Source organism: Malus domestica, chromosome 01, assembly GCF_042453785.1.
Source record: "Malus domestica chromosome 01, GDT2T_hap1".
NCBI classification, from domain to species: domain Eukaryota; kingdom Viridiplantae; phylum Streptophyta; class Magnoliopsida; order Rosales; family Rosaceae; genus Malus; species Malus domestica.
Window position 1 is genome coordinate 22,042,087 of NC_091661.1, and position 15,635 is coordinate 22,057,721.

At 36.5% G+C, this 15,635-nt stretch overlaps 2 protein-coding genes across 2 annotated transcripts; one reads left to right on the top strand and one right to left on the bottom strand.

Moving 5' to 3' along the window:
• Positions 1-121: 121 nt before the first annotated feature.
• On the bottom strand, positions 122-4,016 carry LOC103432828 (BTB/POZ domain-containing protein At5g03250-like). The gene is made up of 4 exons (XM_070821657.1): positions 3,833-4,016; positions 2,430-2,499; positions 971-2,194; positions 122-693 (listed from the first exon to the last, which is right to left on the bottom strand). The coding sequence occupies exons 1-4, from the start codon at positions 3,889-3,891 to the stop codon at positions 205-207; spliced, it is 1,842 nt and encodes a 613-aa protein (XP_070677758.1). The 5' UTR covers positions 3,892-4,016; the 3' UTR covers positions 122-204.
• A 1,492-nt stretch (positions 4,017-5,508) lies between these two features.
• LOC103406266 (dolichyl-diphosphooligosaccharide--protein glycosyltransferase subunit 1B-like) lies at positions 5,509-9,896 on the top strand. Its single transcript, XM_008345269.4, has 9 exons — positions 5,509-5,791; positions 5,887-5,931; positions 6,700-7,331; positions 7,877-8,024; positions 8,275-8,454; positions 8,583-8,651; positions 8,857-8,946; positions 9,406-9,543; positions 9,639-9,896. The coding sequence occupies exons 1-8, from the start codon at positions 5,672-5,674 to the stop codon at positions 9,532-9,534; spliced, it is 1,413 nt and encodes a 470-aa protein (XP_008343491.1). The 5' UTR covers positions 5,509-5,671; the 3' UTR covers positions 9,535-9,543; positions 9,639-9,896.
• The last annotated feature ends 5,739 nt before the right edge of the window (positions 9,897-15,635 follow it).

Genomic DNA, 15,635 nt, shown 5'->3' on the forward strand with positions numbered 1-15,635 from the left:
AAGTAAAAATATGATTTTTTGTTAAAAATAAAAAGTACCGGGAATGTTTCGTTAAAACTTCAAAAAAAAAAATGCTGCTAGGTGCTAAGATAAACTAATTATTAATTAACTAGAGAAAAAAGAATAAGATAAAAATGAAAAGAAAATTATCCCAAAAAACAGAAAAAAACAAGTTCCATTAAAATTCGCGTTTTTTTTTTTATCTCAATCTCTTAATCGATTATATTCATAATTTTGTTTGCAGGGTTTGGGTGTTTTTTTTGCATTAGCTTTTGACTTGAGCCTCAAGCCAAACCTCTTCAAGAATGTGTTCCAACTCCCCTTTGTCTTCACCAGCTTCCCAATCTCTTGCTTCATGCTCAAGCACTCTTTCTCAAGCTCCAAAACTCGTTCTCTCATGTCAACTGTTGCAACATGATCGCGCGTAGTGCCAGCTTGAGTAGGTGCCTCAGTTCGAGCAAGCGCAAGATTTCCACTTTGGGTTTGTGAGTTCTCGAGGTTGTCAGATGCAAAGAACCAGCCGGCAATTGATGTGCGCAGGCGAAGCTGTTCGAAGAACAGAACTTGGACAATGACGCGAAGTGGCAGCCTCTCATTTTGCGCTGCGTGCGTGCTGGCTTCCAATGAGAGCTTCTGGCAGTTCATAAGCCGGCAGATTTGTTCCTTCTCGGAGTCTGTCAGCCAAGGATGGGCCTGAACTTGAGAAAAATGTAAGCATTTGAATGCTAAGTCAGAAAAGGTTATCAAACAGTCATTAAATATATGTTGAAGAAGTAATGAAATATGAACATTTTAACGGATGCAATATTCAAAAGCGAAAGCATGTTTTCGAGTCCCTGTGGTATCGCGAAGTTTCCACTTTCGTTCCTGTATTTTTCAATAGCAAAATTAGAGGAACCAAAAGCTCGTTTTAGCGCTCTTTAAATTATGAAATAATCTTGAGTATGAACAGAATTTAGAGGACCTTTACCTTGAGGTATACATCGATAGCACGATAAATTCCATCATCTAATGGTCTGGCATATTCCGGGATAGCAGCAGCTAGTGACTGAAATTTCTGCAGTTTCAAGTTAACATCAGGTGCAACTTCAGCAAGATATCCATCCACCAGGTTTGCCACCGAGGTTATTGCAGTCAGCGGTTGAGAAGAGCCGATCAGCTGGCCCTCATCAACAATAGAGCTAGAAGTATAATTAATTGAATCGCGGTCCATGAGCATGAAGTGGTCAAGAATCCGCTGAACGCAGTCAATATCATATAGGGTCTCCACTGAGTACCCCATGTTTGGTATCAGAAGATCTTCAAGAGCTGCTTGATCCAATTGAGCACCAACTCGTTTCTCTAAGCTCTCGAGACATGATGCACTAGCTTGCAAAATCATAGATGTTCGGAGAAGCCTAAGCAGGAAGTTGGTTGGCGTAACGCCCTTCTGATCAGGAAGTAATCCCACAATCTCCTCAAGGAGAGTCCTTTGGTCTCCATCAGATGCAGCAGGAACAGTTGATAACGGGGCAACACGATTTCCATTATGGAAACTTGATTGCCTGCCCAACAAGGAAAGATGCCTCTTTGCGTAGTGCATTATTGAGCCAGCCTTCCTCTCTGGCTTCATGCCTCCTATTTCAACTGCTCGAATCAGCCTTTTGAAAAATGGATACTTCAGGAATGAGACATCTTCATACCACCAATCTTCGCTGACCGGGTGTGGCTTTGCTGTCGTGCATATTCCATTCCAAAACACCACACCCTCTGAGCTCTGCACGGCATCCTTTCCCGTCACAGGCCAACTAAATAAACCTGGATCGGCACTCGCTTTCATTGCCAATGAATTGATGCATCTCGAAACAAGATGAAGCTCTTCGGCATGAGGCAAGACCTCTTCGCAGGTTTCGAGTGCTTTAATTGAGTCGCTCCAATTGCTGAAGATTTCGTTTAGAAAATCCTCCGCTTGCGTGATGAGGTTTCCCTCACTGTATTCTTCACTCATACGAAGATACTCAGCAGCGCACCTCACACTTACTACATTCAATGCGTTGAGTTCCATTCTTACACCGTAACAAAATTTGGCTACCAGCAAGAAAATTTTGGCTCCACCTGGAATGTCATGCAGTTGCACTATGCCTTTTTGCTCATCCTCGCTAGGAAGTTCTCCAATAATGTTGTCTAGTAATCCGCTTCTCGATAGCAATGGAAACTGGTGGACATATCGAACAAAGGTAGAAAAATTACAGCTCATGAGCACAGGCGTGAAAGAAAACACAGAACTGCATATATAAACATTTGATAAAATCCGCAAAAGTTTTGAGATGCAAGGCAGAGAATAGGCTTTTGATTTCCGAAACACAATCGTAGTACTAATACATTATGTAGAGTTCATAACGAGAAACGAAAGAAGAACAAAATTTTAAGCTTGACCAAGTAAGGTTCACCTTGTGGAGATGGAAAGACGTTTCTCCAACTTCAACTATGACGTCACTAGCAAGTCCAGTTGAGCAAAGCCTGCCAAAGAGATCACTTATTCTCCAGTAAAGAAGAGAAGGACATAGAGGTCGAATCGATCGCACCATTCAACTCAACTGCTATATGAAACTTATCTTTTATCTTCAAAAAAAATCCGTTGAGGGATCCGACAGGTTGCAACCAGGCCAGTGACCCCAAAAGGATCAAGGATGAAGGAGTTTTAACAGCAGAGGGCACAAAATTATGTGACAAAAGAATTACAACAGTTCAACTTCAGTCCAAAACCATATAAAAACCGTTGGCGAGAAAGCATTGGCAAAAAACTAGCAAGGTTAAGTCGTACACTTTCTGATATTACTTAAGTCAACAATTTTCAGAGAAGATTGAAACAGATGAAAGTAAGTACATAAAGCATTTCTTGTAAAAAGACAGTTCCCGGTCACAATGATACAAGTCTCGATGTGGAAATTTATACGGTTCTGCGCGGTTTATAAGACCAATTCCATGCTTTGCTTTTCTCCCAAACACCAGCAATTTATAGAGCAAAAAATTTACGCTTCTAAATCTCTCTATGAACTGAATTAATGCATCTTTTCCTAATCGTTGTATCATTGAAGTTGTACAATATGCTTAAACCATATCAATTCACCCTGTAACGACTGGTAAATCTTCTAACATTTTCACATGAAAACAAGTTTTCGCAGATCCCGGATTACATATGACAGATCCCTTGAGTGACACGACAGAAAAATAACAATGCACAAAGGAGTGAAGTTTTTTGACAATGCCGGGAAAAGATTAGGTAAGGAAGGTGCATTAGTACAAGAAAGCTCAAAAATGAAGACATTCTTATAATTAATCATAGGTAAATACATCAGAACACACAATTTATGCGTACAATGTGTGCAGAGTCACACACACACACTGATGCTCACAGTCCAGTCCTGGATCGATGAAACAGTAGAAAATACATACCTTAGCATATCAAGAGTATTGCTAAACGAAATTAACCATTAACTAATCATCCTCAGTATTAGCATAAGTCAGTAATTCAACTCATAACCTTTGATTAATTCATAAATCAATGACAAAAAGAACAAAACCCAATTGAACAATTCTCTACAAGAAACTAACAGGAATGCGAAATCCCAGAAACCATACAACAACAACAATAACAAAAACAACAACAAAACCTTTTCCCACTAAGTGAGGTCGGCTAAATCCCAAAAACCATAAATTAAAATATTTTCAGTGGTATATATGAATATATGAAAAACCCAAACCCAGCAGTCTGAAATCACCATGTTAAAAGAACTGTGGTGGCAATATACAGAAACAAACGAAAACCCTGAAGGACCAGAAAAGAACGTACCAAGTTTTGCCATCAAGGAAGAAGACTTCAGATTTGGATCCCAGCTTCACGCACGCCATGTCTGATTCCGTTCTCTCTCTAATATCACTCAAAACAGTCCGACGTACCAAACGAGGCCGCTCATACAAAAATGTGATAACAATGATGACAACGTCAGTGACTCTCTCTCTCTCTCTCTCTCTCTCTCTCTCTCTCTCTCTCTCTCTCTAATCTTATTTTTCTGAGCTTTTAGGGGGAAGGGCAGGCTGGAGATGGTCCCGAGTCCAAAGGGGAGGATCTAATCTAAGAGAGAGAGAGAGAATTCAGTTCAGTTGCTGCAGTTACGGGAAAAGGGCAGTGTTTGGTGCATCACTCTCTAGAACACATTGCCCTTTTTTTATATATATTTTTTCGTAACTTCCAACGTTGGAGGAACAGTGGTATATAGGAATGTACGACTTCATGAAGTCATTAAATATTGTCTAAACTGTTTCAAATTCTCGTGTGCATACACTGTACTGTGTTCATCAAATAATAAATAAAAATTATTTTCCCTTGTGTACTGTTTTATAAAAGGTTATGGTTGTTATCCATTTTTAGAAGTCTAAATAAGATTTAGAGTTAGCAAGTTAGCATATAACAAGAATTTAAGTTTTGATTTCGGTGTAAATGTTGGCAAAAAAAAATATATATATATAAGATTGGAAGTGTGGTAAATATGGATGGTCACGTGTCTTCCATCTGTTATTTGGTTCTGTTATTTGGTTTGAGTGGACTACCCATACATTTATAAAATTGTTAGATAAAGTGTAACTTGAAAGACACTTTGCCTATAAAACAATCATTTAAGCAAGAGAGGAGAAAACATCGCAAGAAAAGAGGAAAGAAAGACAGAAGGGAATGTAGAAGAAAAATATCAGTTAAAGTTATGTTGTACTCTTATTATTTCAGATAATGAAATAAGGTAATATTGACACCCCAAAGATTGGAAGTGTTGTAATTTAAGTTATCACGTGATATGTGATAATAGAAATAGAGTGATGTTATTCTCATCCAAATGTCTTATTTTCCCACCCATCTTTTAATGAATTTTTTAATTACAAATTTGTCAATTTGCAAAAAGACTTATAAGGACATTAATTATCTTGTTTTGCTTAATTGAAAAAAAAATAAAAAGTTGGGTGTGGGAGACGATTTGTCTTTACTCATAAATGTAAACAATCATATATCATGTGATATATATTGACAAAAATGAACACATAATTATGTATCAGATTATCGCCCGTTGTATACAGATAATGTTCCGTGTGACATATGATGATAAAAGAATTAAGAAGCATCGTTTGATACAAACCGATTACGTTCTCTTCATACTTGGAATCTTATTCGTCTCAATCAAAGTACTGAAACAAATAAGATGAGTCAGTCAAATACTACTTAATATCAATGTTAAAATCTCATAAATTACGAGAGTTCGATACTTATCTATTCTCATATATTTTGAAAGAAAATTAATGAAAATGATTTGAAAATTTTGAGTTTTAACGATAAAGAAAAAATAAAGGATATAATGAATAGTACAATGATTGACTTTTCAGTATAAAATTATGTTTTTTCGTTAAAATAAACAGTACCGGGAGTTTTTAATTAAAGTTCTCATATTTTTATATAAACTTATAGTTGTATAAAAAAAATATATTAAAAAATGAGCCAGCCAAAACAAGGTCCATGTAAGCCCAAAACCCATGAAGCACAAAGGTCAAAGCTTGAATACCATGGAATAGCCCAGCAAAAGCCTTTCCCAGATCGGTCGTTGCAGGAGGTCAAGGTAAGCTTCCATACGCTCTTTCACCGGAAGCCATGGAAGCTCTGCGAAGCTTAGGTCAACTAGTCCTAGCCTTGTGGATCTTCTCCCATCTCTCCCTGCTCGCGTACTCATCTTCCACTCAGGATCTCCAGATCATCACCGCAGAGCGCAGAGTAAGCCTCTTCCTTTCATTTCCTCTTCATCAATACTCTAATTTGATTTGGTTATATCTAATTACGTTTGATCTGATTAATTTATTGTGTTGCAGATTGACTTGACCTCTCATATTGTGAAGGTTTTCTTGACTTTAAAGGTATGGATTTTTCTGTTTTGTTGGATTTTCTGTGTGGTAAAATGAACCCAGTTTTGTAAAAATTTCAACACCTTGGTGGGTTGCGAATAAATTTTAAATCTTTATCACGGTTTGAGATTTCATACATGTCTTTCGCTTATCATTTTCGGCATGAATGTGGATACTTGAGGTTAGGTTCAGTCTTTGATTTGAGTTTTCATGCTACACTGTATCGTTTTCGGCCCAAATCTGGCATAATGTGGATCAATGAACTAGTTTTTATGTTGAATACTGGAAATACGGGTTGTCATATTTACAAATTGGCACGCTACACTTGTTATGATGATCGACATCATGGTACAATAGACAATCGTACTTTGTTAGTAATATAGCAATGGCATTAGTCATTTGAAAGTTGATCTTAGGTTCAGTTTTTGATGTAGTGGCTTTATAAACCATGGTCTTACGAAGCTTCGTTTTCCTGACAAATTATGGTTTGATTTAAGTTGTCATGCTCCACTCCATCGTTTTTGGCCCAAATCTGGCATAATGTGGATAATAGAATCACAATATCAGAGATTTTTGAAATTTTAGTTTTTATAAATTGGCACGCGACCTGCGAGTTGGCTGTGTAAAGGCGGGACACTATGCTTGAAACGATGACCAACATGACACTGTAGACAAGCATAATTTATGAGCAAGCAAGATTAGTCATTTTCAAAGTAATATTTCGCATTCTATTCTACTGGGATGTTTATCGTTTATTAAATTGATGGAGTTGTCCTTCAGGTCGAAAACACTGGTACATCTCCTGTTTCGGAAGTACTCCTTGCTTTTCCACCCACACAGGTTGATCACCTAGCATCACTCAAAGCAGCTATCACTGTTGGAAAAAAGAAAAAGAAAAGTTATGTGCCCCTTGAAGTCAATCCCACTGAGCTACCTGATGCACCAAATGGGGCTAAATCGTTTTCTATCTCATTGCTCAACCCACTAAATGCTGGTGAAACTGCAACACTAGAGGTGCTTTACATATTGACACATTCTCTGGAGCCTTTCCCAGCGGAGATAAGCCAATCAGAGTCTCAGTTGGTCTACTACCGTGATAGTGCAATCATATTGTCTCCATACTATATCAAGCAGCAGACAACTTTTATAAGAACGCCTAGTACTAGGGTGGAATCATTTACAAGAGTAGAGTCCACTAACCGTGCTGGTTCCGAAATAAAGTATGGGCCATACAAGGATCGTCCAACATACTCTTATTCTCCAGTAATTGTTCATTTTGAGAATAATAATCCCTTTGCTGTTGTTGAGGAGCTTGTACGTGAAGTCGAAGTATCTCACTGGGGCAGTCTTCAGATCACAGAGCATTACAAGTTGGCACATGCTGGTGCTCGACACAAAGGAATATTTTCAAGGTAACCTCTGCTGCTGGTATTATCTTGTGTATTTAATGTAAAAGGTTGTAGTCAGTGAAAAGAGTTTGATACAATAAAATTGAATGCAGTAAAACTTTTGTAGGATAAATTTATCATAAAATGTTTATATTTCTTCATAATATGATGATGTCGCAAATCCTGCTCTTTGCAAGTATATGCATTTATATATAACGTTGATAAAATAAATACAAACACCCTACTTAAAAGAAAACTGAGTCTCTGATACACGGTCAAGGTTGATCTTGAGCTTTTTGGGGCCTAAGACAAACCGAAATGGGCCTCTTACTAGATAACCAGTCTCATACTAGAAAATCATCCTCGTTTAATTGCTGGAAGACATAACACTATGTGAATGGTTTTAAAGTTATGAATAAGCTACTTAAAAGGTGAACTTTAAAGACTTATCATTGCACGGTTGAGTTGGATGAATGCAAAAGATATCAATTACTTTGTGTAATGCTTGACCAAGGTTAAGACAGCTTCATTCTTAATATTAATCTTCCAAGGCTTCCAAATTTTGGCAGGGTAGACTATCAATCTAAGCCACATGCTGGTGGTGTCTCTTCATTCAAACATCTTCTAGCCAGACTACCTCCTAGGGTCCATTCTGTCTACTACCGGGATGAAATTGGGAACATCTCATCATCGCATTTACGTACAGATTATCTAAGGGTAACTTTTCTCCCTGGCAATTTAACATTTATATATTCGAGGCAGTTATCCTTGTATGTATGTTTTGCTTGCTCGTTGCCATCTTCGTAGAATCTCTCTTTATTTGTGCATTGGAAACACAAGAACAAGATTTAGCGAATAGACAGGGAAGTTCACTTGGAAAAACAATGCAGAATAATATCCATTTTGTGCATAGACAACTCTGATTTTGGTTCTATTAATCATGACTTTTTCAATACTTTTTTTTCAGTCGGATCTTGAAATTGAACCACGCTATCCTTTATTTGGAGGTTGGAAAGCTACATTTGTGATTGGGTATGGGTTACCATTGGAAGATTTCCTTTTTGAGTCACCTGATGGCAGGCGATACCTCAATTTCACTTTTGGTTGTCCTCTCGCTGAGACGGTGGTAGACAAGTTAACTGTAAAAGTGCGTTTAGTACTATGTTTTTGCTTCAATATTTCTATATTTTTCAGTTCCGTCAGCTCTTTCTTCATTTTGTTTGCCCCTAGACATGGGAATATTAATTTACTGATTCAGGCACTGTTATATTTCAGGTTGTGCTACCAGAGGGATCAAAAGATCCTTCTGCTGTGGTTCCTTTTTCGGTTGAGCAACATCTAGAGGTAAACTTAATGTAGCGCTTTATTCATATGGACAAACACCTTTGTATGATAATTCTCAACATTCTCTATACATCCGATTAATTGTAAAGTGCATAGAAGCAATCTTAACTCTATTTTTCATTGCCAAGAATATTTTATATATATATATATATATATATATATATATAATGGTACTGTGCATATATTTTCATTGTTATACCTGCAGACCAAATATTCATACCTTGATGTTGCTGGAAGGACAGTGGTGGTTCTTGAAAAGAGGAACGTAGTTCCAGAGCACAACTCTCGTTTCCAGGTGACTAATCTATCACTAACATTGGTTGGATTTTGCCCTACTCTGAACCCTACAGTTAAGATTTTTACTCCCACATGTTGCCTATGAAATTTGATAAGGTTTATCTTACCACTTGGAGAACTTATGCGCCTTTAAATTCTGTGTCATTTGTGGGAGCGTATCTAGGATCAGTATTGCTCACCTAATAGTATCCCACGATAGAAATATGCCTCAAAGATTAGCATGTATTTTAGTTTCGCATTGCAAGGTTTTGGAATTGGTCCTAGCATATGTATGTTCACTTGTGAAATGTTCATACAATGATACTATCGGTTGATCAACTAAGTATTGAAGTACTGTCTTGTGAGGGAATTGAATTTCCTAGGTTCGTATTCTTATGTTTTGTCCCCATACATGATACACGTATCCTGTGCACAACCTTCAAATAATATGTTTTCTCTCCTTTGCTTTATTTGGCAGGTTTACTACACCTTCAACCCAATCTTTATGCTGGCAGAACCCCTGATGTTGGTGTCTACGTTTTTCTTCATTTTCATGGCTAGTGTAGCTTACCTACACATAGATTTTTCCATATGCAAATCATCTTGATTCACAAAGGTACGTTTCTACAACCCGGAATTACACACCTACTGAAAATAATTTATTCAAAACCATGTTTTGTAGCTTATCTGGTGAAAACTGTTGACTTGTAGATCGTTAAGTGGAGGAGAGGAACCAGGACTGTTGAGCGTGAACGTCGCCAGCGCCACTTTGGGTTCTAAAATTTAAAACTACCTTATATAATGTAGGTTACCATGAGGAATATTTTGTTGCGCGTTGATTATTTAGTGTGTACAACATCAAATCAAAAAGGTTTTCAAAGCCGAAAGAAAAATATGCTAAGAGTTCTTTAAACAACGCCAAGCAACTGCCAATCTGGGTGTTGCCAAATCTTTTTTAAGCTGTGAAAATTTGTTGCGTTCTTCTTGTTATTTACTTAGTATAGACTGGTTTGGTATTGCTGTGATTTGAAAAAAAACTGCTTCTGCTGTGCTGTGAGAATAAACTCATTTTTGCTGCTTCACGTTTTCAGCTTTTTTTCACCCAAAACTGTGAAAATGAGCTGTTTTTAAGTGTTTACCAAACATCTTTCTGAACTTAGCTTTTTTTATACGTATTTTTTATAAAAGCATCTCAGTACCAAACCAGACCTAAGTCTTCTGAAGCTTTTTAAAGATATTATTTGGGCCTGAAATCCTGAATTTGGGTCAAGTTAGTTGATAGCCTAGAAAAGGGCCGCAAGTCTCGGCCCAACGGTAAAATGCTCGGCCCGTAGTGAAGTGTTGGTGGCTCGATTGAGTTCCAGATGTGAGATTGTTTGAGGGATCAAGATTGAGTTTGGGCATGCCCGAGTCCTAGGCGAAGTATGATTGTCTAAGGATCAAGATGGGTTTCTGATAATATTTGAATTAATCACCCAAGGATTAGGATTGGTCTTTGGATAAGGCATGAATTCATCACATGATGCGACCAAATTCAGAATCTTAGTTCTAAGTCGAAGAAACGGAGCCCTGCCATTGACAGAGTTTCGGTGGAAGGATCGGTGAGGATAATTCCAAGTATATCCAGATAATGCGAGGAAATGTAGTATTATCAGAACTCTACTACTTGAGCATAAAAAAAATTTGTCCCTATAAATACAAGAAGATTTGCAACATATCCTCTTCAACTGAACACGCAAATCAATGCTCTATGCGAAACCTCTCACACTTTATATGAAAACTAAATGCTTCACTAACCGTCAGCACAATTTCTTATTGGATAAGATTTGTAAAATTTTCCTTAGGAGTTTTGACCGATTGGATACACGGGGATTCTCCAAAAAATGTGATTGACTATTTATCAAGTCTTATCCGACGAAGAATCTTTCGTCGAAAGAGATCCCTTCATTAGCATTCTCCTCAAAGTGAAATGTTTTATGATAGTATAATCTCAAGTCAATTTAGAGTTCGACAAGCATAAGACCATGATAGTATAATTTCAAGTCAATATAGAGTTCGACAAGCATAAGACCAGACTATTTTTACGATAAAGACACTTATCTTCTTTGAGTATCTTTGTCCTTATAGTTGATACCGATTAAGCAGACCTATGTTCTCACCAATAGAGTCAATCTTGCTGAACATGGTGCATGAGATCTAGAACTTCACAGTGATTTGCATAACCTTGTCTTTATGTTATAGAACCCAAGGTTGAGAGTGCTCCTTCATCAGCCAATGTCGCTTGATCTAGAAGTTAACAACGTTTTCCACCACATTCAAGCCATTGAAGGATGTAGTTAGCGCCTAGTTACTTCAACTTGCGTGCCATATAGGTTTTGCTACTTCTAGGACAACATTTTGCAAACAAAATTTGTAGACAAAATTTACAAATTAACTAAATGATTTGTCATCAATAAGAATGCTCACGTTTATCAATTTTAAGTAATAACTCAATCATCAACTACATGTTGAATTATAAGCAGTGAGCTGATTAGTATTAGTGAATAAGTCATGTACTTAATTGTGTATTCACTTGTGTTTGAGATTGCCAAGTAGGCTCTAATATGTAAAGCCATGAGTGTCATGAGTAATGATCCTAGCTAGTAGCTAAATGAGTGGTTGAGATCATCTTCTAGAGAGAGAGTGATCCAGCGAAGAATTTCTTAGGGTATTATTCTCCTTTACACGACTTGTGTGTGGGAGTGAGAGAATAGCAATCTATGAGAAGAATATTTCCTCTGTGATTTGCAGAGAGAAACCCGCAACCATTTTCTCTCTCGAGTGCACTCATCTCTCTTCTATTCTTCTTCTTCCAAACTACAAATTAACTGAGCTATATTCCAATTAATTATACTCACGTTATTATGTCATTTAGTTTATAAAATTTTATTTATAAATTTAGTCTTTCTAGCGTTACCTAACTATTAAAGACAAAAATCTCGCATAGTAAAAACTATGGACTCTGAATGTATATGAATATCTTACCTGGAAATATCCAGACACCAACTTTGGAGAAAAGATTATCTACAAGAACAGTCCGCAACAACAAACAATCTGACACTCCTGTTCCATTCTCAAATATCCAGGAAAAAGATAAACAGACAAAATCGCCGGTTGACTGCTGAGAAAAGGTGGGAAAACGCTGAGAAAACGCAACAGTTCCTCGTATGAAAAATCAATGGGTTTCGCATGAAAATATATAGTTCCGCCCTGGTCCATTTGTCTGAAACATGAAATTGTGACCCGTTGGAGGTTGTAATTGAACGAGTTTAGTCGAATTATAAGTCCATTTTTTCGTTTTTATGATTTTAATTATTTATTGTCCTGGTTTCATGCACACAACACAAGAAATGCGAATGTGCTTTTGATGGTGAAAAAGGTACTGTCCTATAATCCTTGTAGATAATATGGCAGAAAAGTAGAATCTCTTTGTGATGAAGTCCGTTAGTCACTGTAAGAGTATGAATGAATGGGGTTGCCGTTACTCGAGAGAGGGTGCTGAAGCATATCTTTCTAGAAATTTGTCTGAAATTTTGGTAATATTAATTGGTGGGATTACAGCACTTCGGTTCAATATCTAAAATATTATATTTTGGAGAGATTTCATTGAAAATTTTGATAAAGTTTGGGTGAAATTTCAGTGCAATGTCGATCTTAAGGTGTCTTACACACTCCTACACGACAACGATCTTCTTCATCAAACTGGGATATGATGGAATGCGACACCAATTTAAGGCTGTCTATAAGAAGAACAAATCCATTGACAAAAAGGAAGAGGAAAACAGAAAGGTAGAGCTCATATTCTATACCTATCCCACTCAACACGTAAACACGTAATTAAGATAGGAAAGAGTTGAAAAAGTTGAGAAAATGGTTGGGTCACTGTAGCATAAGAAGAAAATGAATAAATGTATTTTGGGTTGACACTTCGAGAATGAGATATGAATGGCTAGTAGTAATGACTGCTTCTGGTTCAGTGTTCCTTGAAAACTATATATATATATATATATATATATATATATATATATGTATGTATGTATGTATGTATATATATATGTATGTATGTATGTATATGTGTATATATGTTGTTGATTGTTGGGGGTTTGAATACATATAGTGTTCCTTGAATACTATATGTGTGCGCGCGCGGGCGTGAGCATGTATGCATGCAGAAAAATCGATTTAGTATGATCTGGAAAATGGAAAATCATAGTGCTCTGGTATAAAAAATTCAAAGCCTCCATCACACTTTGTCGCTTTGTATATCTGCCTTGTCGTTTCAACCTTAGATCTCAGCAGGCAGCAGCACAAACACTGAAAAGAAAAAAAAATCTCAAATCATGCATTCAATCTAGGGTTTGCATTTTGCAACCATATTCCAGCACACAGCCATATCCCACCAAGAAAAATCAATGTGTTTTTCTCCCCATTCCGCACCAGCACAGTTATATTTCTTCCCCATACCTTTCCTTTTGGATTCCCATAACGCAACCCATGCATGCATTAAGACAAGGGCTGGGCCAATTATAACAACACGTTTTTCTTTATCCAATTTTTCTGAATTTAGGTTACAACTTCTTTCAACATTTGTCAACTTTGTAAAGAGCAATATCGCTAAATTTCGAAAGTCAGACAAAAAAATTTGTACAATATTTTGTTTATCATATATGCATATGACGGTGCTACATGTACACAAGCAAGTAGTTTTGCGACGAAGTAATTTCAACATACAAAGATTTTATGAGACTTGAGAATAAGATAATACATTCAAGTTAGGTTAAAGTTGACTATCATGATTCATGGATGAGGTTGGGAAAATTATAAAGGGAAAAAAAAAAACAAGGACAGCTTGGTATAATTTCTGAACTGGCTAGTACATGTGCTTTCCGTTGGGTCTAATTCCTTTCATTACCGCAAAGTCAAATGGTGCATAGGCTTTGTTTTTTATAGATACTGAAAATGAGGACGGGAGTGGTTTGAATTTGATTATTAAGATGTCTCATTTTAGGAACTAAATTCACTTGTCAGACTAATATGAATTTGGTATTCAACATGCATCAATTGCAGGAAAGAAAATACGATGATGATGCTTGATTATGACGGTTCTCACAATGACGAATTTAGTCAACTGAAACCAAATACAAAGTGGTCTTATATTTTTATCAAAAGTGTCTTATAAATGATTTGATCAAACATCTCTACCTAAATAATAAACAATAAAAAGAAATCTTCAAAAGCTCAAGAAATATAAGTGAATCGTTAATCATTTGGGGAAAAAGATGAAAATTGAGGTCAAGACAGTCTTAGGATAGACTCATAAAAGTATATAATTTAGAAGATCACACAAGTATGATTGAAGGCCATACAAAATACGTTGGCGACGAGAGGTCAATTTTTCAAGTTATTGGATAAACCTAAAACACTAGCAGAAAGCTAATAATTAAGAATTTACAAGGAAATTATCATGGAAACAATTACAAGATAATTGTGAAATAATCCTTTGAGGAACTGATCATCCTATAGCCGTTAGTCTTTCATAATTATGAGCTCCATGCATAAAGTTAATCTTCCGATTTTTTGTTTTGCCTCGAAAATATGTATAATATCAGAAAGAAAAGTGTGAGTGACCCTATCATATAGTTTGCTTTTGTTTAAAGAAACAACCACAATGAAGAAATAGAACTTGCAAAGTACCAATATTTTTGGCTGTTTGCACTTTGCACTAGTAAATTGGTGAGAGGAGGATGTATATATTACGATGTTTGACCCTCTTTTTCTGGTTTACTGCCGCTTTATGACTTGAATTAGATGGGATGCGTTAAGCAATTATATTCTTCAGACCTAAAGACCATCCTAACTAAATATGTTTAGTTGATATTCTGGAATTCTTACATCAGAGATTTGAAAAAATAAATTGTGATTTATATACAAATGATTTCATTTCGAATTATATTGAGGTCTTTCTAAATAAAACCGACACTTCTTGGGTTACATGTGGTTAAGTTGGAAACAATTTCCGTGTTAAACCATTTTGCCCGTCTCTCTAAAACTTTAACTAATATTTCATGATAGAAAGACTGGTTTATAAGCTAGAAAATTTGACATGTAATCAGAATTATCCTTCATTAATATTTTTCCCGTCACATAAGTAACAAGATGGAAAATTACTAATGATCGTAATAATATCAATTGTATTTAAGGTTCTGGCCTCATAAACCCATGATCTTCCCAGCCTGTGATTGTGAAGCTATTACATATATCTAGACACTCCTTTTCTTTTTCTTTTCTTGCTGCTTTTTTTAATTTTGATTGATTTAAAGAAGATTTTGTGACTGGATACAGTTTTGACCTAGTAAATGGACAGGGAGGGAGGGAGGAAGAGCCAGCGAAGCACTTAGGAGGGACTTTGGAATCCATTGATTGAACACCATCCATTTGGATTTACCTAAACAGCTCAATTTTCTTATTTTAAGCAAAACAAAAACACACATCATCCTGTTTTTCGGACAGAGATCCACTCTGGATCTCACTATCCGAAATCCAACGATTAGGCAATCCAGACCACTCAAATCAAATTCGATGGTTCCCATTAACTCATTATGCTGGCACACCTCACACAAACTAAGAGCTCTGATTTCTCTTTCACACAAACCAAGAGCCCAAATTTTA

Excerpts from the sequence above, each read along its gene's own strand:
- LOC103432828 (XM_070821657.1), bottom strand. The coding sequence starts at position 3,891 with ATGGCGTGCGTGAAGCTGGGATCCAAATCTGAAGTCTTCTTCCTTGAT. Across the intron at positions 2,500-3,832 it reads TTCCTTGATGGCAAAACTTG|GCTTTGCTCAACTGGACTTG; the intron begins GTACGTTCTTTT and ends TCTCTTTGGCAG. Across the intron at positions 694-970 it reads CTATCGATGTATACCTCAAG|GCCCATCCTTGGCTGACAGA; the intron begins GTAAAGGTCCTC and ends TCTCAAGTTCAG.
- LOC103406266 (XM_008345269.4), top strand. The coding sequence starts at position 5,672 with ATGGAAGCTCTGCGAAGCTTAGGTCAACTAGTCCTAGCCTTGTGGATC. Across the intron at positions 7,332-7,876 it reads CACAAAGGAATATTTTCAAG|GGTAGACTATCAATCTAAGC; the intron begins GTAACCTCTGCT and ends AAATTTTGGCAG. Across the intron at positions 8,947-9,405 it reads AGCACAACTCTCGTTTCCAG|GTTTACTACACCTTCAACCC; the intron begins GTGACTAATCTA and ends TTTATTTGGCAG.